At 38.7% G+C, this 22502-nt stretch overlaps 1 protein-coding gene across 1 annotated transcript in view; it reads left to right on the forward strand.

Moving 5' to 3' along the window:
* The window catches only part of TRAPPC8 (trafficking protein particle complex subunit 8), a 54991-nt gene that overhangs the window by 24072 nt on the left and 8417 nt on the right, over positions 1 to 22502 (forward strand). The window contains 15 exon segments of the mRNA XM_084280287.1: positions 742 to 873; positions 3568 to 3792; positions 4798 to 4906; positions 5554 to 5748; positions 5937 to 6067; positions 7104 to 7178; positions 7880 to 8011; positions 8748 to 8903; positions 9910 to 10352; positions 13080 to 13227; positions 14455 to 14551; positions 15412 to 15480; positions 15589 to 15629; positions 17276 to 17461; positions 18021 to 18122. Of these exon segments, the coding sequence (XP_084136413.1) occupies positions 742 to 873; positions 3568 to 3792; positions 4798 to 4906; positions 5554 to 5748; positions 5937 to 6067; positions 7104 to 7178; positions 7880 to 8011; positions 8748 to 8903; positions 9910 to 10352; positions 13080 to 13227; positions 14455 to 14551; positions 15412 to 15480; positions 15589 to 15629; positions 17276 to 17461; positions 18021 to 18122 (2241 nt within the window).

Raw genomic sequence — 22502 nt, forward strand, 5'->3', positions numbered from 1 at the left:
ATAAGTTTGATAAGCTTCTACCTCAAGTGTCTTTGTAGCTTCATTCTTGCCCTTTCAACTTAAGCTTGCTGCCAAAACTTACGTGAACAATATAAGTTACTTAAGCAAGGTATTAAAATGATTGTCTAGAGACAATAGTATTTAATGACTTAAATGTATATGTGGTATGCCTGTGCTGTGTTTCGGTGGTTGCAAGGAAGAATCTTCATAGGGGGCTAGATAGGTGTCTGGGGATGTTTGTAGTCCAGATGCATACTTGGACATCACTGATAGTGTGGAGTTCAGATGTGGTAAAATCAAAGAGATGCTGTTCTGATTGGCTAAAGTAACAGCTGTGTCTTGGCATGGTAAGAGAAGGGGTAATAGTAAGAAACTATACATTATTGTGAAATCGCTCTGGTTCTATGTGATTAAAAGTCACTGAGTTCCATAGCATGCTCTATTTTCCTTTCATTGTCTTAATGTTCTCCTGGGGTTTTTTTTGGTTCTTTTTTCTGGCCTTAATATCTGCAGGTGGAGGGAAGGGTAAAGGTGTTTGGTACCAAACACTATACATACAACAAAATGAAAAATGCTTTTAGCTTTATTTTTATGTGTGTGCATGCGTATAATGTTTGTATATAAAAGAATCTCCAACTGCCCAGCACCCTTACAGCTTGCTGCCCCGTTAAATAACTGTGGCCTTGTTTAAATGCTATGTAGTCAACTTGAAGGCTAATTCTCCTTTGTACTTTTAAATAGGATTCAGATCTTCGCAGTGCACTTCTGTTGGAGCAGGCAGCCCATTGCTTCATAAACATGAAAAGTCCCATGGTTAGAAAGTTTGCATTTCACATGATACTGGCTGGCCACAGGTTTAGTAAAGCAGGCCAGGTAAGTACTACCTTTCCATATGGTATTTGGTATTGACTCTGAAAAACATGTTAAATGTGTCAGTGCACTGGAAAAAGGTGCATGGCTTCTGACAGTTTCTGTTGTCAGAAGTACTTCAGCACTGTGATCTGAAAATTGACTTCTGCATTGATCAAGCATAGACTTTTACTTCTGTATTTGAAGTAATGCTGAAAATGGAATTTTTCAAGTTTGAAGTGGAGTGTGTTTTTATTTCTGGGTCTCAATTTTTTACAGTGAAATATAAGGCTTTTTACTTGGGTAAAGGAGTATTTTTATTTTTGAGATAGGTGAGTGGCGGAAGTTGATGTGTTTAAACTGTTAAATCTTGCTATTATTCTAATACATTAGATACCTGGTTTTCAAGTGCCTTAGCTGCAATTTTTTATTTTGTGGAAGTGCAGGTGTATGAACAGTTACTACAAAACAAACTAAAGCATCTCTTTGTGGCTGCTTAGACCTAAGTAGCAATTAAACCAATACAAATCAGGTTTTATTTCCATTGACATTCCTGTGCAGGCAGCTCTAACTGCAGCAAGTAACACATACTTTACTTGTGCATCTGTTGTGGGGCAGACGCTATAGATAGCTTGTGTTTGATTCCTGCTGAGGCCAGTTATAGGGTTGTCTCTGAATACAGTTAGTTTCAGTTTACTGATGAGCTTTAAACTTGTGAGAAATAAATTTGTACTGCAGATCAATAATACAAGAACCCAGGCATCAGAGTTCTTTTAGAAACAAAACCTTGTGGTCTTTGGGTAGGGTGGGACAATGCTCCCCCATCTCTTTTTCTATCATACTGATAGGGACCAGTGGAAATATTGTTGTAGTCTTGGCTTCTGTATTTAAAATCACAGATGTGAAGAATAGTAGGAGCATTTATCTCTTTCCCCACCCCATCTAGGTTTTCTTCCTGCAGTAGTTTCCCTGTCTATTGTTATGACAACACTGTACAGAGATCTTGATACTGTACAGAGATATTGATCAGAGGATACTTACTTATTCTTCTATATCTCACTCTTTGCCTTGAAGAGTGTATGCATTTTGTAAAGCTTTAACTTTGTCTTTATGTAACAACTCTGTTGTTGGTTGTGTCTAACTCTTGTAGTGATTCTGTGTTCCAAGGGATGCTTTTTCAGAGTTAGAGTGAATGAGTATGGGATTTTTTCATGTACTTACAGGCACCAAAACATTAAATGCTAGTGAAGACAAGTCAGGCTGCTCAGCTGCATACTGTAATCACAGATATTACTGACACTTTAGAATATACTGATCTTATGTTTATAAATATCTCAAGTGTGGGACACAGCGGGGAAATAGCCAGCTTCTTTTCAGTGGTCTGTGGGGACAGGACAAGGGGCAATGGCTGCAAGTTGGAGCACAGGAAGTTCCACACCAACATGTGGAAGAACTTTTTCACCGTGAGGGTGTCAGAGCCCTGGGACAGGCTGCCCAGGGAGGTGGTGGAGTCTCCATCTCTGGAGATATTCAAGACCCGTCTGGACGCCTATCGGTCCAATACGAGCTAGGGAGCTGCTTTGGCAGGGGCGTTGGACCCGATGATTTCTGGAGGTCCCTTCCAACCCCTACAGTTCTGTGATTCTGTGATTTACTGCTGGTGTTCTGCTGTCACCACCATAGCAAATGTAATGTCTTTTGTTCCTGTGACAGCTTAAATAAGGGAATGCTGTTCCCTTCTTTTACAAGCTGAAACTTGCTGTACAATGAATGCCTGTGCAGATGTTCAGTGCCTAGGCTTGGGATTGAATGCCCAGGTCATGATTTTTTGTACAGAAGAGAATCTGGAGCTGACTGGGAGCAGAGCATCTATCTCCCAATGGCAGATGCGATCAATAGCTTTGTCTTTTATGTGCTGTTGGGCTGTGTGGTGTTGGTTTGCTTGGTATGGATTTTGTCCCAGGTGTGTGTACTGAATCACAATTGATTGGAAGGTTCATACTGAAAGTTCGGTTATGGAAGGAAATTAAAATGTCATAAATCTAGCTTATGTCCAGAGGCTTGGCAGTAGGTCTCTGTAGACTTTAGCAGTCAGTCCTAAAGATATCATAGGATCATAGGATGGTCTGGGTTGGAAGGGACCCCGAGGCTCAACGCCCCCTGCCACAGGCAGGGCCACCAACCCCCAGGCCTGGATCTACACAAGGTTGCCCAGGGCCCCATCCAACCTGGCCTTGAACGCTTCCAGGAATGGGGCATCCACCTCCTCTCTGGGCAGCCTGTTACAGCACTCTCTCTGTAAAGAACTTCCCCCTAATATCTGATCTAAAGCTTTCCTCCTTAAGCTTTAATCCATTCCCCCTTGTCCTGCCGTTGTCAACCCTTTTAAAATGTTGTTTTCCCTCCTGTTTATATGCTCCCTTCAATATGATATGCAGAACACTATTTTAAAAGTAATCTCCTGCTTTTTTGGTTATTCCCAGTTTCACTGTCTCTGAAAACCTGAACTTAATCTGCAGGCTAGGCTTTATACTCTAGGAACCAACATTTCTGTGCTTAGGTTGACATTGATCAGGTGCTATGAGGTCATGCATAGTGGAGGTAAAAAACATCAGTAGCTTTTCTGACTTACTGTTTAATCTTCCTAATATAACAATTACAATGAATGGTTAATCTCATTAATAAATGACAAATAATCTTGCTTGTTTTTTCTTGCAGAAGAAGCATGCCTTACGTTGTTACTGTCAAGCCATGCAGGTTTACAAGGGGAAAGGCTGGTCGCTTGCAGAAGACCATATTAATTTCACTATTGGTCGCCAGTCCTTTACGCTTCGTCAGCTTGACAATGCTGTGTCTGCCTTCAGGCATATTTTGATCAATGATAGTAAACAACCTCCAGCACAGCAAGGAGCTTTTTTAAGAGAATATCTTTATGTGTATAAGGTAAATGGCTATTCATTCTCTCTATTCCTTGAGTAATCAGTAATTTTATTGCCAGTAACTTTTAAGTCATTAAATGCTTTTCTGTCATACCTGCTTTTCCATCACTGTTTATCTGGTGCAGGTGTTCATTTTTTACTTTTGGCTTCAAAAAATCTGAACAGGCTGCACTTCGTGTATGTATAAGTGTAGTCCTGGTGATGTGTGTTAGTGTGACTCTTTCCATGTGTGTCTGTGGGAAAACGCCCTCTTCCTTTGGTGGGTAATTCAGCCTCTTTTGGAGGAAGTGGATCTGTTCCTGGTCAATTTATAATGGTTAATTTATGATTTTTGAGGCTTTTGATGATAACTTTAATAAAGGATAAGTAGCTCCATCACCTTTTCTGGTAATACAAAGTACTCCCCATATATGGAGTAGTGAGTTCTATTCTTTAGTGTGGGTTTTTATAGATGACGTTGGCTGGAAGTTTGTGAGTGATTCTGGATTGTATTGTACTTTTTACGTAATGGGGTGCTTAACTGGTGTCACCACACAACTCGCAGTTGTGTAGTTGCTGTCTTTTAAAGCCTGTAAACAGAATTTCTGTGGTGTTTTCTAAGTTATGGCAAACCTTAAATTTAAGTATTAAGTCCACAGCTCAGTTGTGGTGAGTTTTTTGTCTAATGGTGGTGGTAGGGTGAATGTAGTTTATCAAATCCTGAGTTAGACTCAAGCTTTGCATACAGTTTGTAACAGGCATGCAGCCACAGTAGTGATTAGAGTACTGGATTAAAATCCTTATTTTCCTTCTTCCATAAATCTTTCACAACCTTTATACTCTTACTAAAGAAAATAATTCTACTTTAAACTGTAAAAGCAAAAAAACTGTCAAAACAGTTAATTGAAATGACTCAGTCTTAAAAAATGCTGCCTGTTCAAACGCTGTGTTTGTATCTTGGCTTCCTTACTCAGTCATCTGCAATAGGCATTACACATTTGCATGACACTGTTTTCTTCCTTTGCTCCAGAATGTCACTCAGCTATCACCGGATGGTCCCTTACCTCAGCTTCCTTTACCATATATTAACAGCTCAGCAACCCGTGTTTTCTTTGGGCATGATCGAAGACCAGCAGAAGGTTAGAAAACTTTCTATGTAAACAGCCCCTTATTTATGGAGCCAAAATATATGCCAGAGTTGGTGTCACTTAAAAAAAAGTATCACTATGTAAAACTAATGTGACAAGGTAACTTTAAAAATTGAATTTCAAAAGAAAAGCTTAAGCTTAATACCTACTCACTAGGTGTTTTTGGACTTCCTGTGTAAATATAAAATCTGCATATGTGGATCTGCTGACTTCCACTATTTTTCATGGCTGAAAAGCTTCAGTGCAAGTCTATAGTGAACTCAATGGACCTTTTTTTCTTGGAGTGAAGGCTTGAAACACTGTGATTCCTGAATGTGAAGTAAGCTGAGTGGAAACTCTTCTAAACCAGGGCTATACTGTGGGGTACTAGCCTGCCATAAAGTAAAAGTAATTGGTAAACTGAGTATGCCATGTAGCATACTAAAATTTTGGAATTTCACAATTTGCAAGAGCAAGTATACTCAAGTTGTCTTCAGTATTGTCTTCCTTGTATGTATTTGAAATTCTCTTGCAGTACACTGATTTAAATTGTAATAAAAGTATCAGTGAGAACCTAAAATGTTAACAATCCTTACCAAATTGTCAGTTGCAACTGTTGCGTGCCACTGTTCTCATCAAGATTGCCTCACTCCTACTAGGTGAAAAGCAGGCAGCTACGCATGTAAGTCTGGATCAGGAGTATGACTCGGAATCATCACAACAGTGGAAGGAACTTGAGGAGCAGGTTGTTTGTGTGATAAATAAAGGAATAATACCTTCAAACTTCCAACCAACACAGTTCTGTTTAAATCGCTACTCGGATAACTCCAGATTTCCACTTGCTGTCATAGAAGGTAAAGTTAAGGTTTATAAACTTATAAAGCTATAAAGAAATAAAGCAAGTTAGACAATTTTGTACAGTATTTTCTGGGTTATTGTAGAGTTAAACCAATGTTTGCAAAAGAGTACTTTGATTTAGCTGGACCTTCAGATTGTCTGGGGGAGAGCCTGTTGTCATTATTTTCTTGCACTATTCTAATAGAACCAATAACTGTAGAAGTGTCCTTCCGAAACCCCCTGAAAGTTCCGCTTCTTTTGACTGACCTCTCATTGCTGTGGAAGTTTCAACCTAAGGACTTCAATGCAAAGCATGATGGACAAACAAAAGAGCTGGTAAGGAAAGCTTCATCCTTTTTCAACCAGCCCCACACAGCTGCAGTTGTGGAGTATATATTAACTTGTCTTCAAAAGTCTGTAGTATGAAAACAGCTCCTTTAAGTGTAAATTCAAAAAAGGCACAAAGCAAGCTACTGAATTTCTTCATGTATTGTTTATATTTTCCTAGATCCATAGTGTACAAAGCCGAGTTAACCTACATACTGTAAGAAGTATTGTAATTCTCACTCTGTATCAAAATGTTTCCAACATTTCATTGTATGTGTAATACATCTATTTTGAGTCATGCAAGCCTTTACCAGCAGACACAGCTTGCAGCTTCAATAGGTGGATTATAAAATACCTTTCTCTTATTTGACCTACTGGAGCTACTGGTACCTAGTGAAATGTGAGAAACTGCTGGTATGGTATAAGAACATCTTGGTATCCCTAGATAAAAATTAAATGTGTTAATTAAAAATGAACATTCTGAATACTTTAACTGCTTAGTACTGTTTAATTTAACACTCAACTAATATTGCCAAAACTTCCATCTGAATGGTTGTTCTTGAATTTATATATTTAAAGGCTGCATATATTTTAATGCTGAATATTACAGTAAATTCCTTATTTGCTTTCCTGGCCAAAAGCATTTGGAACATAGTGATCTCTAAAAGTGCTGTAAGTGTTCTGACAGTGTTAAACATGGTTTCCTATAGATAAGTCTCAGGGATTACCATGTGCTTTCCCTTCTGTTCTGAATTGATAGTTTAATGATAAAATAAATACTTTATCAGTGAAATTGACTTGGAATGGTTCCAATTTATAGTAATAAAACTTAAATTTCTCTCAAATGTTTACTAAGCTTTTTAGCTGCTGGTTGTAATTCACAAAGACTGGGAAGCTGGGCATATGGTAGCTGTTGGTCTTAACTGTCTGCAGTTTGAAACTTGTATGGTTTTTTTTGAATGCTCCAGGACAGGTGTGGGAACTAATTATACCACTCTTCCTGCCTCGGAGTAATAGTATCTGAAAAGCAGTTTCTTCTTTTCAGGGAACATGTGATGATGATACGATAGGAACTGAATCAATAGCAGAATTTTTAATTAATAGTGAGGAGACAAAAGTGGTAAGTACAATACTTTGTTTTAAACCTAGCCTTTCAAGTGTTGAACTTTATGGTGGAGCTCAGATTTGTTCTAATCTGAACCTAATTCTAAATTTACAGAAGGCATTACTGATATAGGAACTTCTGAAACTCAGGAGTGTGTGTAAATGTCTGAAGGGAGGATGTAATGGGGCCAGAGGCAGTGAGCACAAATTAAAACAAAGGAGGCTCCATCTGAACATCAAGAAACACTTTTTTTTTTTAACTGTGCTGGGCACAGACTATCCAGAGAGGTTGTAGAGTTGTCATCCTTGGAGATAGTAAAAGCTATGGACATGGCCCTGGGCAGTTAGGTGTTCCTGCTTGAACAAGTGGTCACCTTGACCAACAAAGGACAAGTTCCTTTCCAGTTTCAGCCATTCTGTAATTCTGCAGAGGGGTGTGGTTTTGGTGTGGGGTGTCGAATGGGTGTTTGGCTGTATGAGGGGTGGGTTTTTTTTTTAAACAATTTAGGTTTCTTTCCTAATGAGTGCCTCAGCTGTGGCTTGGTAAATTCTGTATGTAGAATTCTTTGAATCCAGCAGATGACCTGTAGTTATATGTGGTTACATCTGACGTGACTATAAAGTAAATGTAGCTACATCTGTAGCAACCGGACATTTAAATGTAGTAATTCTTTTTTCTAGTAGCAACAACAACAACAATTTAACGTGTCTCCACAGGCAAGACTAAAGCTCTTTCCCCATCAAACAGGGGAGCTACATATTCTGGGAGTTGTTTATAATCTTGGCACTGTTCAGGGTACAGTGACATTAGATGGCATAGAACCTTCTATTGGATTACAGACAGGTAAGTGTGTTATTTCCTGAAGTTGCGTGTGTCTGGAAGGGCTTCTGCAGAGTAGAACTAAATTCTAGTGTTTGACTATCATGATGCAAAGCCTTCCTTCAGATAAGGATGTAGAAATAAAGGAAACAACCGGAATAGCCAAGGGATGAATTGGCAGCTGTAGGAATTCCAGGAGAAGGGAAGTAACTTAGGACAAATGTATCCTTAATTGTTCCTTTTGAATCTGTAGAAATTTTGAAACCATTGAAAAAATTGCACTGAAGTTCTTTGCATAGATACCCAGATTTATATTTGGCTGATAGGGTTTTTTAGCATATTCACTTTATTTTGGTTCTCTTTGTATTAGCATACAAGTAGTTTATTGCATGTTACTTGATCTGTTTTTTGAGTAATTAATCTGAAACAGTCTCTCATGGGGGGAATGAGGGAGGAAATGGGGATTAAAGCACACACCTTCCCCCCCCAACCCCCCAGTTATAGTCAAACTATTAAAAAGGCTTATTAAGTCTACAACAATGGATAACTGGCTGTCTGAACTTGGAATAGCAACGTTATGTGTAACAGGAAGCCGTGACTAGTTCTTGATCAGTGATGCTGCTAAATCAATGAAGAGTTCGTGTGCCCAGTAACAGAAAAAGTCAAAATGATTGTTGAGATTGGGCAGGGAGCTTTGGATCACTTCTCAGAAAAAAAAGTTAGAAATTACTGAAGATAAATAAAACTTGAAAAATTGTTTCAGGAAAGTTTGTCTCCAATGGGTTATCGGTACGAGGACGACAAGATTTAGAAATCCAAGGGCCTCGGCTTAACAACACAAAAGAGGAAAAAACATCTATTAAATATGGACCTGATCGACGCTTAGATCCCATTATCACAGAAGAAATGCCTTTGCTGGAGGTATGTAGCTACTTTCTACTGGCAGTTTTGAATAAATAGCTGAATCCAGAGCTTATAAGTGTAGTTCTAACAACAAAGTCTTAAACTTTGTTAATGCCTAAATCTTTCCAGTTAATGTTTAATCTGTTAGTGCCAAACCTGTGTAGCTTTTTTCAAGTGAAACTTAAAGCCTCCAAATCAGTATTCTCCTGAAATGTTTATATTCCATGTAGTTGTCAACAGCTTTTGTAGTCATGTATCAAGGGGGGGGACACACTCAAGAAGCTTTTTTGTTTCTTTGCCATTCATCTGGAGTAGCTTTTCAAGTTGGTTAATTAAAACATAGTGGTTTTCCTTACTAAGGTTATTAAAATGGTGTAACTGGTTAAAGGCAATACTCTCTAGAATATTTCAGTTGGAGAAGACCTAGACAAACATCTAGCCCAACTACCTGACCACTTCAGGGCTGACCAAGTTATAGTGTGTTAAGGGCATTGTCCAAATGCCTCTTAAACACTGGCAGGCTTGGGGCATCAATCAACACTCTAGGAAGCCTGTTCCACTGTTTGACCCCCACCTTTTTTGGTAGAGAAATGCTCCCTCATGTCAAGTTTGAACCTTCTCGATCCAGCTTTGAAAAAGGAAAACAGGAAATGGCCTCAAGTTGTGCCAGGGGAGGATTAGATTGGATATTAGGAAATGTTTCTTCATCAGAAGGGTTTTCAAGCACTGGGAGAGGCTGCCCAGGGAAGTGGTGCTTAGGGACATGGTATAGTGGTGGACTTGGCAGTGCTAGATTAATGCTTGGACTTGATCTTAAAGGTCTTTTTCCTGTATGCACCATTCTGATTACCATACATCCTGGGAGAAGAGATCAGCAGGTTCCTTTACACTTCCCTTCCTCACAAAGTTTGAGGGAGCGATGTAGCTCTGTCACCATAAAGCCTGAGGGAGTGATTTGGTGTTGGCTGTTTCATGCCCATTTGCAACTTGTCTCAATGTTAAATTTTGCTTTTCTCCCATACAGGTGTTCTTCATAAACTTTCCTACAGGGCTTCTCTGTGGAGAAATCAGAAAAGCATATGTAGAGTTTGTGAACGTAAGCAAGTGTCCCCTTACTGCACTGAAAGTTGTGTCCAAGCATCCAGAGTTTTTTACTTTTGGTGGAAACACTGCTGCTCTAACGCCGCTCAGTCCTTCGGCTTCCGAAAACTGTAGTGCTTACAAGACTGTTGTGACAGATCCTACCTCTGTGCGTACAGCACTGCTGTCCTCAGCTTCTTCTGTAGACTTTGGGGTTGGCACAGGAAGTCAGCCAGAAGTAATACATGTCCCCCTTCCTGATGCTGTTCTTCTTCCTGGGGCTTCAGTGCAGCTGCCGATGTGGTTACGGGGACCAGATGAAGAAGGTGTTCATGAAATTAACTTCTTGTTTTACTATGAAAGTATTAGAAGACACTCAAAAATGTGGTAAGCTTTTATCTGCTTTTTCCTGTTGTACTTGCTAGGCACATTATAAGCACTGTAAGCATAAATGTAAATCTTTCTGAATTTCTCTCATCTGCTGTGATATGTTTGCTTTTTATTTGCTATTCTAAACAATTTTTTTTTTACCATAAGATTTAATTTCTGTATGGAATTCTATAGCCTACACTGCTTCCCTCAATTATTAAAATAATGGAAGGCTGGAATGCTGTTAATACAAACTGTTCATATTTAGCTTCTCTGGAAGCACATCTTTCTCAGCTGTGGTGCAGGGGTAAAACACTACTTCTGTTTCTGCATGTTAAAACAATTGTCTATTTTGAATGAAAGATTTTGTTCTTAATTAAAATGTGCTCAGCAATTGTATTATGGTGAAAGCTACACTTTGGAGGGGTTAAATGTCAGGTTTGACTTACATGCCATTGTATAGCTCCTCTTGGACTACCTTTAGACAGTGAACAGTCAACTTTAACACCATGAGCTAACAAATAGTGCTTTCTTTGAACTTGGCTTGAAAGGTGGCAAGTTGACTTATGTCACTTATTCCCAAGTCCCATCTGTCTCCCAGGCCTAGAAGACTCTAGAAATAACTTAGGAGAAACATGTTGAAAGATGCCAGGGTGAATCTTCAGAAAATGAATAGAGATCAGCCTTCAGGAAGCTTTAGTGTAGTAATCTGGAAAACAAATTAATAAATGAAGACTGTCTCTTTACTCCTCTCTTTCACTCTTTTACTATTCTTATATTGCTACCTTCAGCTGTTAGACTCCATAGCTAGAACTGAGAAAGTTGCACCAGGTTTTATTTTGATTTAACTTTTACCCCACTAAGAATATTTGCCACAGATTTAAATGTTGCTATTAAATTTATCTCCCATAAAACTAATTATGGAACTGTTTGTGCTGGGTTTGTCTGGAGACTGTTCACCTTAAGAAGTAGTGCAGACTAGAAGGGGATGTGTAACTGGGGCTGGGGACAGGCATCCTGGTTTACTCCAGCTGTCAACAAAGTCCCATACAGGCACTCACTGCCCCCTCATTGTACCCTCATCCTCCTTGGCAGGATGGGGAGAGAATCAGAAGAGTAAAAGTGAGAAAATTCATGGGTTGAGATAAAGACAGATCAATAAGCCATGCCAAAGCTTGGTTCAGCAGTAACAAAAACATCCCTGTGGTATCACCTCTGTTTTCAGCACACATCCAAAACACAGCCCTGTTCCAGCTACTCGGAAAATGAACAATGTCCCAATCCAAACCAGCGCACCTGGTCTCTGTACTGTACATAACTAGGATGATGGTGGGGAGCATGATAAGCTCCTCAGATAAGCTCTAATCACATGGATTGAATGTGAGCTTGTGAATTGAGCTTATTTTCAGAACTAGCTCTAAGAAGCAAAGGTCACGTGCTATGAGAGTGTTCTGTAATGTAAACCAAAGCAGAGTTAAGTGGAAGATGGTCAAGAGAGTGGATCAGCAGCATATTATTAAACTAAGTCCTGCAAAATGCACCTTCTTTTTAGATTTTTTCTGTAGCTTCTGAAATGCCAAAGTTGACTTTTCATTTGACATTAAACTGGTCTGTAAGAATAGGAAATTCATCTTCCCACAGTGTATTTATTTTTCTTCCTATTTTTAATGGAACTAACGAACTTCTCCAAGTTCATAGTATTCAAAAACTGAGGTGTTTCAGAGGTGGAAGATGGTTGGTTGGGGAATGTATTTGTTCCCTACTGTATTGAAGATTCTAGGGGCACTTAAAGAAGGTTGTGTTGATTTAACAGTACTCTTCATAGACATAGAATAGCTTTCAAAAATTATTTTTAATTTGTGCCATTCTAAGCTCTACAGACATCTGTATTTCTGTGTGAAGATTACTGTGGCATTATGTGAAGTAGCGTTTAGGAAACCATGGATTTCCCCTACCAAAACAAGTATCACATGATGATTCAGCATATTTAGTAGGAAATATGTATCAGATTTTTACATGCCTCTGTTTCCAAGTGGAATTTATGGTAACACAGACTTCTGTGTGCGGAAAAGCTCATGTGTGTTGATGGTGTCCCAAGAGTGGAAGTCTTTAGAAGGTTTTACCAGGAACTTTTTACAAAGGGCTTGCTGGCCTGGAGGTTCAGCATGTCTGGTGAAAGGCAGAATTGTAGTTGTTCTAGAAATAAACTCCCAAGATTCTCAGTTCATGGGAATTTATTGAATGCCATCATGTTCTGTTTAGATGCTTTTTGGTAAAGGTTTATGCAAGAGATGCTACTAACTATTGGGCCTTTTATAGATTATTTACTGAGACTATTTTCTAAGCATGTGGTGGCGTTAAATACCATGATGATGTTCCTGTGCCAGTATGTGCCTGCTGGCTTTCACTGTGTCAGTTGTCTTATATCTGAAATATTTCTGATGTATTTTTTGGTCATGATAAGGTATGAGTTGTTTTTTTTCTCCAGTATTTCAAATGGGCTAAAAGATTGCATGTTTGAACAGCAGCTACCTATGCAGTGTGATTGTTAAAAAACCCCCCAGATTTGGTAAGAAGCTAAAAAGGAAAGTATCTGGTTGAAAGGAGTAAGTTTTCTAATGGCCTTTAATATTGAGGACAAACACGAAACCGAAACTTGTTGATGACAGGTTCTGGACAGCAGTCCTGGTTGTTCAGCATGTCTCTTTTTTTTTTCTTCTCTCTTTCTCTTCCTCCCCTTCCCAGTCACAGAGTCTTGCGGCACACTGCGGTCATCTGTACGAGCCGGTCTCTGCACATTCGAGCTACTGTCTGCAGAAGTAATGCACTTGAAGATGAAGAGGGCAGAGGGGACAATATGTTGGTGTTTGTGGATGTAGAAAATATCAATACTGTAAGTTCCTATTTTTAATATTAGTACTGGTCTGGAGCTCAGCAGGTGTGTATCACCATTAGAGCCCAGGGGATTTTACAACTACTGTAGAAATACTAAGTAAATGTTGTGTATTTAATCATTCCAGTTACTCTTGGAAAGAGATTGCTAACATTAAGTTATAGCTCAACTCTCTGTGGAAGTCTGTCACTATCCTAAGCAAATTCCAGTACTGTGGTTTGGAGTCCTTTTTTGTTTTAGGAAAACTTACTCCAAATTCGTGGATGTTCTTGGTGATCTCAAGTTTCAGTATAGTTCTGAATGAGGCAACTGGTACTCTCTGCAACCTTTCAGTGAAAATACTGGTAGACAGTGGTAATGTGAAGTGAAAATTTAAGATCCCACTTGAAGGAAGCTGCTGCCTTTACACTTATTACCAAAGCCTCAAAGGTGTTTTTGCAAATATAATTCAAATATGGATATGTCTGTTGTGATCTGTTGACTTAAAGCAGATGAAAATATTTCAGATTTTTCATACTACACTAATTTAAACTTATTTTTTTGGTAAAGCTGCTCCCATTTTTTCAGCCACAAAGCAAGGTAATTGAATCCTCTGATTATAGAATTCCTAGACACTTAGCTGATTTGTCATTTTGTTTCAAAGGTGTGTACGTTCTGTTTTCTTTTGTCTGCTAAAGTAAATATTGTCCACTCCTCCTTTGACAAGGAAGTAATGTTTCAAAAAGTACTTACCTTGTTAAAGTAATGTTGCAATACTTAATTTTCCACTACCACCTCACTCTTTCCAAGAAAGGAAACCAATCCCAAAACCTACTTTTCATACTGGATATGTTAAAAAAATCTTTAATTTCTAGGATTTGACCTAGCAATATTCCTAAAGTCATCTTGGAAATTAAAACAGCCTTGTGGACAGTGCTCCACACTGCACTTAAAAGCAGAGGTTTTATTATGGTCATCTTAATCAAAAATATTAGCTTGCAGGTACATTTCTGGGGATGTTTCTTCTCTGTGTGGTCTTGTTTACTGGACTTGGAAGTTGCTGGGAGCATTGTTCTACTTTACAGTGGATCTTGAATCTCTTCTTGTCTTTCCTTAGTACTGTATTGTGCATGGTGTGAATAATGAGTTAAGTTTCTAAAGTGCCACCTTGCAATAAACACTTTCTATGTGATACAGAATGTCAGTTGTGATTGGTCTTGCTTGACATAGCTTTTGTTCTTTCCTTAGAGTGAGACTGGTGTTAAAGAATTTCATATAGTGCAAGTTTCAAGTAATAGCAAGCACTGGAAGCTGCAAAAATCTGTGAATATCTCTGAAGACAAAGGTGTGTATCTCCTGCCTCCAAAAGGATGGCAAGTCTGGCTTCTTCCTGACGACAAGAACAGTTAAAATAGAAGGATTTTAATTTGGCTTTCAGAAAGATTAATAAAAACAGTGTCCCTTTCAAACATACTGCAGCCTTTTTTTCTGTTAGTGTTTCAAAAAAAGCGTATACACAGTTAACTTTCAGGCTTAGTGAATTTTAAAAATGGGTCTAACGTACAGGTAAATTATTTTTGTGAAGTAGAAAAATCCATGTCTGGGTTGGCTGATAACTTGCCTCACAAGTTACTTATATTAGTGTTAAATGTAACTGATGGACAGAATGTCTGACAAGAGCTCTATTCTGTTGTTAGAAATATGCCAAAACTGCTAGTGCTGTATCCTGCCTAAGTGAATACAGACTGCTAACTTTTGAAAAGGCTGATAGGCCCAGGTGAACAAGTGCTGGTTTGATGTCTAACAAATATTACCTTTGCTTGTATGCTGACACTTTGTGTACTTAAAAATTACTAGGCATGTATTTGTCCTGTATTAATATTGAAGGTGATCCAGTCAGATAAAATTTTTGTCTTCTGTTCCTTCCTTTTCTCTGTATCTCCTTTATGTATTATGCCTCACTTCCTGCTCAAGAAGTAGGTGGAAGGGTTCAGCAGAAGACACATCTTCTCTACTGCCATGCAGTCAGAGAAAATGCATCATCTTTACAATCATGCAGTGGCTGTACTTGATTAGTTACACTTCTTTAGTATCATCAGTGTGTGCCTTATTTGTGAACTTCAGAGGCTAATTTTTAGCTAATGAGGAGGGACTCTGATTATATTGAGGAACAAATAAAAAAATCTTGCAACCCTTTTCTTTCAGATACCAAACTTGCTAGCAGAGAGCGAGCCAAGTTATGCTTCAAAGCAGCAAGGTGCAAAAACTCTGAAGGTAGGTTGTCCCCTGAATGGGGTAGCTTTTGGAAAAAAGTACTGTTTGGGTGCTGTAGCTGTGGCTTCTCACGATTCTGAAATGATGCCTTCTCCCTTTATCCCTCAGAAAATTACACGTTTGCGGACATTGTCTTTGGAAACGAGCAGGTGAGTGAACTGGTGCAACTGCATATCTTTGTCTTGTGCAAAAAAATTTGGATCAGTGCTTTCATAGTTGGGAAGTTGTTTTGCACACGAAGAAACTATTGGTTCTTCTAGATCAGCTCTCTTTCAGAGAGAAGGTAAGCTAGCATAGGATAGTGGATAGTCTGGAACTTGAAATTTGGAGCTCCATAGCTGAAGTACTTTGGGAGCACATTGTGATGCCAACTTTTTTGGTAATGTATTTCCTTCCCTTCCAGCTCTAGAGAGCAGTTCTTCTGAATCTTTCCCAGCCCTCTAGTTTTCTAGTAGAGATCAGTGGATGTCAGATTCTTGTTTTGTCATTTTTCTTAATTCTATTTTTATTAAGATAAATTGAAATTCCAATTACAGCTTATTTAAAAAAATTCTGAAGACCTCTAATGGGTGTAGGTACCAGAACTTCAGAACTACTGATGAAGGTTGCAGTTACTTCAAGGAGTCATTTTTCTTAAAGTTTAAGATAATAGACTACCATGCTCTTTCAATTGTTTTAAACATACAGGCACTGTCTGAAGAAGAATCCTTTTAGCAAAGGATCTTGGTACAGTGAATGCTTTTCCAGAACCTGAGGAAAGTAGGCCACTTTTGCATCAGATCAGAAATCTACATTAGAACAGTGGATTTAGCTGGATGTCAGACTGCTTTTTTTGGCGTGCTGATTGTACATTTTCCATGTATGTATCCAGCTTTTAAAATCCAAAGAAAACCTACTCACTGCCATTTCATTTCATAGGCTTATAAATTGGAATTAGGACAGAAGGTCTGAGGTAGATGATCCCTCTTTGCATTTTTAAAGTTGTATGAGCTGCATGAACATCAGCTTCCTTGTAAGAAAATGTTCTGATGTGGAGGGGGGGGGGTCCTTCCTTCTTGACAGTTCCTGCAAATATAAATTATTGTCCCTGAGGGTATATCTGATCCAACAATTAGCAGCTCTACAACAGCATATTCTGGAAAGGCTAACATTTTTGAAAAGGAGGTGTTAGGATGAAGACTTCTTAAATAAAGGGTTTTTCTTGCCCTGGGGTCTCTAACTGTTACTGCTGTCACTGTTAAAACCACTGTTTCCTTGTCATGCCTTGGTGTTAAAAAATCTCAGGACAAATGATGACTAACTTGACAAACAGTGTGGTACTTCTGTCTGTGCTGGAATATGGGGGGGAATATGCTGTGCAATCTATCATCTTTCCTATTTTTAGCAAAATGTATGTTCTTAACTGATAATTCTACTCAATGGGAGGAAAATATTAATAATCAATAGCAACTGGCATGTGAGTTAGACGCTTCAGTGCTCTTGGATACCTCACTTGAGGTATCACAATAGGCTGTCTGGTATTAATAATCAAAGTCTTTATTTCCAAGTTTGGTGTCTGTAGTTTTAGGCTATTAATCTATAGCTCTGATTCTCTGTGATAACTTAGGTGATTAGATAGGGCTGATCTCTAACAGGGCAAGCATGGAAAACCAGATGTGTGGCATCCTGTAGGCTTGCAAAGGGAAGCAAAGCAAGGAAATGGAACTGAAATACTACAATGATGAGCTCTGTTAGACCAACTTGCTGGTGTGCATCCTGTTCTGAGAGCACTTTCTTGCCTTTTTTTTTCTTGCAGATAATAAGTTCAGCCAGTCCTTGTGCAGACTTCTTTTTCCAAAGCTTATCCTCTGAATTTAAAAGAATACACGTGCAGTCTCGTGCTCATGCATCTCAAAGGGCTGTGAAACAATCATTTGATGAGACAGTCAGGTTGATACAAAGATGCAGCGAAGTTGATTTGAACATTGTTGTGCTCTGGAAGGTATGTATGGTTGCGGCCTTTTGTCATTATTTGGCCATGAAACATGACTGTTAGAAAATAATACATTGTGACATCCTTAAATTTTGAGAATATTCAAAATTATGGAGGATTGTTTTCTGGAAACATGCGAATGAACTAAAATAGTGTCAAGAAGCAAATAGTGTCTTAATAGCTGTTACTGTAGTAAGTACACTTAAGTGGTTTTACACTACTCTAGAGGCACCCAGTTCTCCTTCTAAAAGAGAAAATTCTGGTATTTTAACCCAAGAGATTTGTTAATGCTCGATTTTTATCATAGAACTGTAAGAGTGAACATGTCTGCTTTAAAGAATATCTCATTTACCAGAATGCAAATGTTAAGTAGTGGAAATTGGCAGTCTGAACTTCAGCAGTTGTCTGTGCTTGCAAAACTTAAAGCATACACATAAACCAAATGTCATGCCAGCCTTTAGGTTTTGAATAGTATGTTGCCCGCTTACTTTAGGGGGAAGTCAGTAACTGCATTATGAAGCTTATGATAGTTTCTGGTCTGCTAATGTCTTTGTACCATATTCTGTAGGCGTATGTTGTGGAAGACAACAAACAGCTTATTTTGGAGGGCCAGCACCATGTTGCTCTTAATACAGTTGGGAAGGAGGCTTTTTCGTTTCCTCAGAAGCAGGTAACCTAATGTGACGTTTTCCTTTTGCAATTGCTTCTTTCTCAAAATAGGCTTCACATGTTTTCTTGTAAATAAGTGGAATCACTCTGCTTTTGTAGAATTTAGCATCAGATGTGTGTTACTTAGTAATTCAGACTTACTTAATAGTTGATTATTAGCCTATATTAAAACAGCTAGGCTCAGTTTAAAGATGAGAAAAGCAATACACAAAAATACTGCTATGTAGTTGTTGGGAGTAAACACTTCTGTGGTACTTCAGGTTAGAAGTAGGAACTTACTTAGTAGTAAGGCAAAATTAATGTTTAATAACAGTTAACAGTAATAGGATGAAATTATTTTTGAGTGTATTTCTAGTATGCACAACTTAAATGAAGACATTTAGTGTAAAATGTTAGAACAGCAGAAACACTGGAGCATTTAAAATATTGAAAGCTCCATTGGGATTGATCAATTAATAACACATTATTTCACTTCGAAGTTTCATAGCCTGTTTCACAGAAAACAACTGTTACACTGTATGTTTCCTGACTTGTGAATCAGTAAAAACTATGGAAGCTGTAGGTAAATTTCTGTAAAAAAAAAATCTGTGCTAGCTGCAGTTTGTTTGCATGAAGACTAACATGCAAAATGAAAAAGGAAACACAAGTTGTCGGTAGTCTTCTGCTGAGCAGTGCATTGCTGATCCTGCTTGCTTTGGTGCCATTCTCACTGTTTTTACTAATGCTGCAAACTTATATAGCTTTTAGTGAGCTCTTACTCAAAGTTGCAGCAAGTAGCACTGTACATTTTTGTCAAGAAGACACTCTAGGGCAAGCGTGTGTTTCTATACATACCATGCTGTGATGTAAGGAGTGAGTTACTCTGAAGCTGTGCACTTGGCTTTGGTTCATAACCCTTTAACTGTTTTCATGTAATCAAGATGATTTTTCCATTTAGTTCTTTATTCTGAAATAGATGGGAGTAGATTGAAAGGGGTGTGTAGTTCAGGCTGAACTGGCTGGTCTTCATTAGTGAGTGCTGCAAAACTAGGGAAGTTGAGGTTCTAATGTCTGAAGACTGTGTGTGTTCATTTACACCCTCCCACCCCCAAAAAAACCTCTGTGCATGTGGGCTCAAGCTGTGCTTAGCTGATGCCAGGCTGCATTAGTCTAATGACAGCTGCCCACTCTGGTAATCTTTCATGTCTTTAGAACAGGAGATCACACTGTCCACATCTAAAGTTAGGAGCAGAAACACTTTGGGCTTCTACTTGTGAACTCATTGTGCTCTGGTTCTAGCACATGGGTGGGAAGAGCAGTAGGAATGAATCACATTTGCATCCTAAAATGAACAAATGTGACTGAACGTGCTGGGGATAGGAACTTAGCTTTCTCACTGACTGCATTGGAGCTCTAGATGTCTGTGTCAAATTCAGTTTCCAATTAAAAGAAATTAATCTTGCCATAGCAATAAGGAGGATCCAGCTATACCCTCAACTTGTTTTGAGGAATATATGCTGCTACATTAACATTATCTGTAGTCTGTGGTTCATCAATTATTATTATTACAACTTTCAAGTAATTGCTACATTGTTTATTGTATTTACTTTCTTCAGCATGAGGAACATACTTTCTTTGAAGCAGAAAAACTTTCTTTTGTCACACAGCTGAAATCTGGTATAAGAGTAATGGTGGTTATTTTTAATAAATGTGTAAATTGTGTAGTCTCATGGACATTTAGAGGCATTTAAAGATTTAACTCTGGATTTTAAGTATCTGTGATCTCAGGACTGCAAAGGATTGAGAAATTTCATATGTTCATGTGAAGCTGCTTTTTAATTGGTACTTGATATGGTGAGAAGCATAAGCCCCTCTGCAGTGGGAGTTGAGGTGTAACAAAGTCATTTGAGACTTTGCACAGTTTACTTTGCTCAAGCAATGAGCACCTTTTACACAAGCAGTGAAAAGCTGGGAGGGAGAAAATACCAAATCCAAACATTACTTCTGATTTATAAGTTTTGAAGATATATACTGAAAATGTTAACATAATTTAATTTGTCTTGCAAATCTGCATTTATTCTCCAAGTCATAAAACAGGGTTGGAAACTCTACAGACTTCCTGAAGGTCTTGTGCTGGCAGTATAGAAGTTAGTTGTTTTCTCTGGTCTAGACAGCAGAGGGAGATGGAGATGCGTGCTTTTTACTAAGGGGTACTGGTTACCAGTCCTTAAATGCTGAAGGGTGACTCAGATATGGAAAAACAGACTTGGAGATTCAGAGCAGGATGTCATCAAGAGTCCCTGCATCTCCTGCTGCTGTTCTTTTGCTGCTCTTCTCCCGTGACTTTCTTCTTGGCTAGAACTGTTTCTGCTTCATGCTGTTGCCACCAGCATAGGAATTTTAGTGTCTGTGGCAATATGGCCATCTCCAGCCAAGAACAGTCTCAGGGTAGACACAGAGAAAATACGAACTCTGAGAAGTGATTCAGATTTGAGTTAATCAAATAACTGAAATCAAATGAATCCAATGTAGCTTGCTTTATATTTTAGTTATATTTAATGTGTTGGCTGGCTTCTACTTTGTCCATTGAGGTATATTTCAGATTAATTCTTTGCCAGCTTTTAAGGATTGTGTTTAGATTTGTAGAAACCTCTAGAACTGTTCAGGGAAACAAAGCTGCAGTAAAGCAATGTAGTAGAAGAGCATTGCACTTATATTCAATAAGACTTCTTCCATCAATTGCTGGTGGATAGGTAGTTGGGTGTACTGATACAGAGTCATCTTTATGCCTAAGCCAGGATGTCAGGCTGCTGCCTGAGATACTGGGACTGGTGGCTACTTCTGCTGGGCTCCTTGTGGTGCACTTCATGCCTGCAGCAGAGATGTGGAACACAGCACAGTGTGCCGTAGTATTTGTTCAAACAAAGAGACCTCCTCCAGTTTCCATAAAACACACTGTAGTGGTGTTTGGGGGAGGTGTAAAATCTGGTTAAAATCTATGTGTAGCCACATAAAAAGAAACAAAGGGACAGTAAAATTCTATACAAATTTTATGTGAATGCTCAACGTATTTGTTTCCATTTCTTCCCATGTCTGTTTAAAACAGAATTGAGTGCTGAGCTTCTCTTGTTCTAACCAAGACAGAGGTAACTGACTGAAACTTACTGGTTTTCTGTCACTGAATACTGTTTTTTGTTTGTTTGTTTACACCACACTGTTGTTGTTTAACTATGTAGCCTTGCTTCTGAGCATAGGTTACTAGGCAGTGATTATCACCTGATGTGGTGAACTAGGTACATCTTCATGTAGAGCATCCTTATGTTCTCCAGGTTTGGAATCCTGGCACGTACTATGCTGAAGGAACGCTGACTCTAAAGCATTTCTTTCCTATAGAAAGCTCTCCAAATAATGCAGAAAACATTTACTTTCCCCATCCTTTCTCTCATTTTTAGTTTTGAAAAAAAGTCTTTTGCTGAAGGTAGGGAAAAATGCTAAATACAGTCTACTTGCTTGAATCAGAAACCCAAAGGGTGCCAGGAAGCGAAACACAATAGTCACTAGCAACACTTTATAAAGAATAAATCATCTAAGTTGTTAAAGTGAATGGGTCTGAAGAGAGATGGAAGCAGTAGCTGTTTGAGTCCAAATAGTAAAAGCCTTGCTAATAAAAATTAGCTGGCTGTGTGGTGTGGTGGTATTTTGTTGTCTTTTAAAGTTTTATTTTCCAGTGATACTATTGTGGGTTCTATTTCCCTTCTGAGACTTGTTTTCAGGAATGAGATGGGTTTAACTGAAAGGTCAGTTTACAATTGCATCCGAAATACAGCTCTTCTGTGACCTCTCTACCTTTAACTTATTTAAAGGTTTTGTCCTTTTGTTACTTTAAACACCCATTCACAGTCAGAGCTGTTGATCAGTTTTATTTGTTATTGCTGTCTCCCATCTTTTTCTAACCTAGTGAATTACATCCAGAAGATACCAAAGGAAAAACACAGTGTAATATGGGGGATGGAAGTAGGAGTTAGTGTGGGGCTGGGGTGTTTGCCACACTTGTGACTGGCAAAGACTTCACACCAGTGGCAGGTGAGAGCCTGGTACAGGCCTGCCACTGTTACCTGGGCATGTTGGGAGTACTGCATCCATGCTTCTGAAACAAAACAGTATGTGAGTGGAAACTTAGTTTTGGCTGAAGTTATAGATGAGAGGAAGTGTCTGTGTGTTAGATCAGGTATACTGTGCAGCCTTCTGTTTTCATTGTGAGGTGGTCTTGTAACGCACACAGATCATCTTCCAGGTAGAATTAATCTGGATGTTCCAGGGCTGCACGTAATGTGCTTCTGTGCTGCTCATTCAGTCCTGTGGATTAGACCAGTGCTACTTCCAATTCAAAGTCAAATCCATA

This window comes from Gallinula chloropus (genome assembly GCF_964237585.1).
Source record: "Gallinula chloropus genome assembly, chromosome: 2".
Lineage (NCBI taxonomy): Eukaryota > Metazoa > Chordata > Aves > Gruiformes > Rallidae > Gallinula > Gallinula chloropus.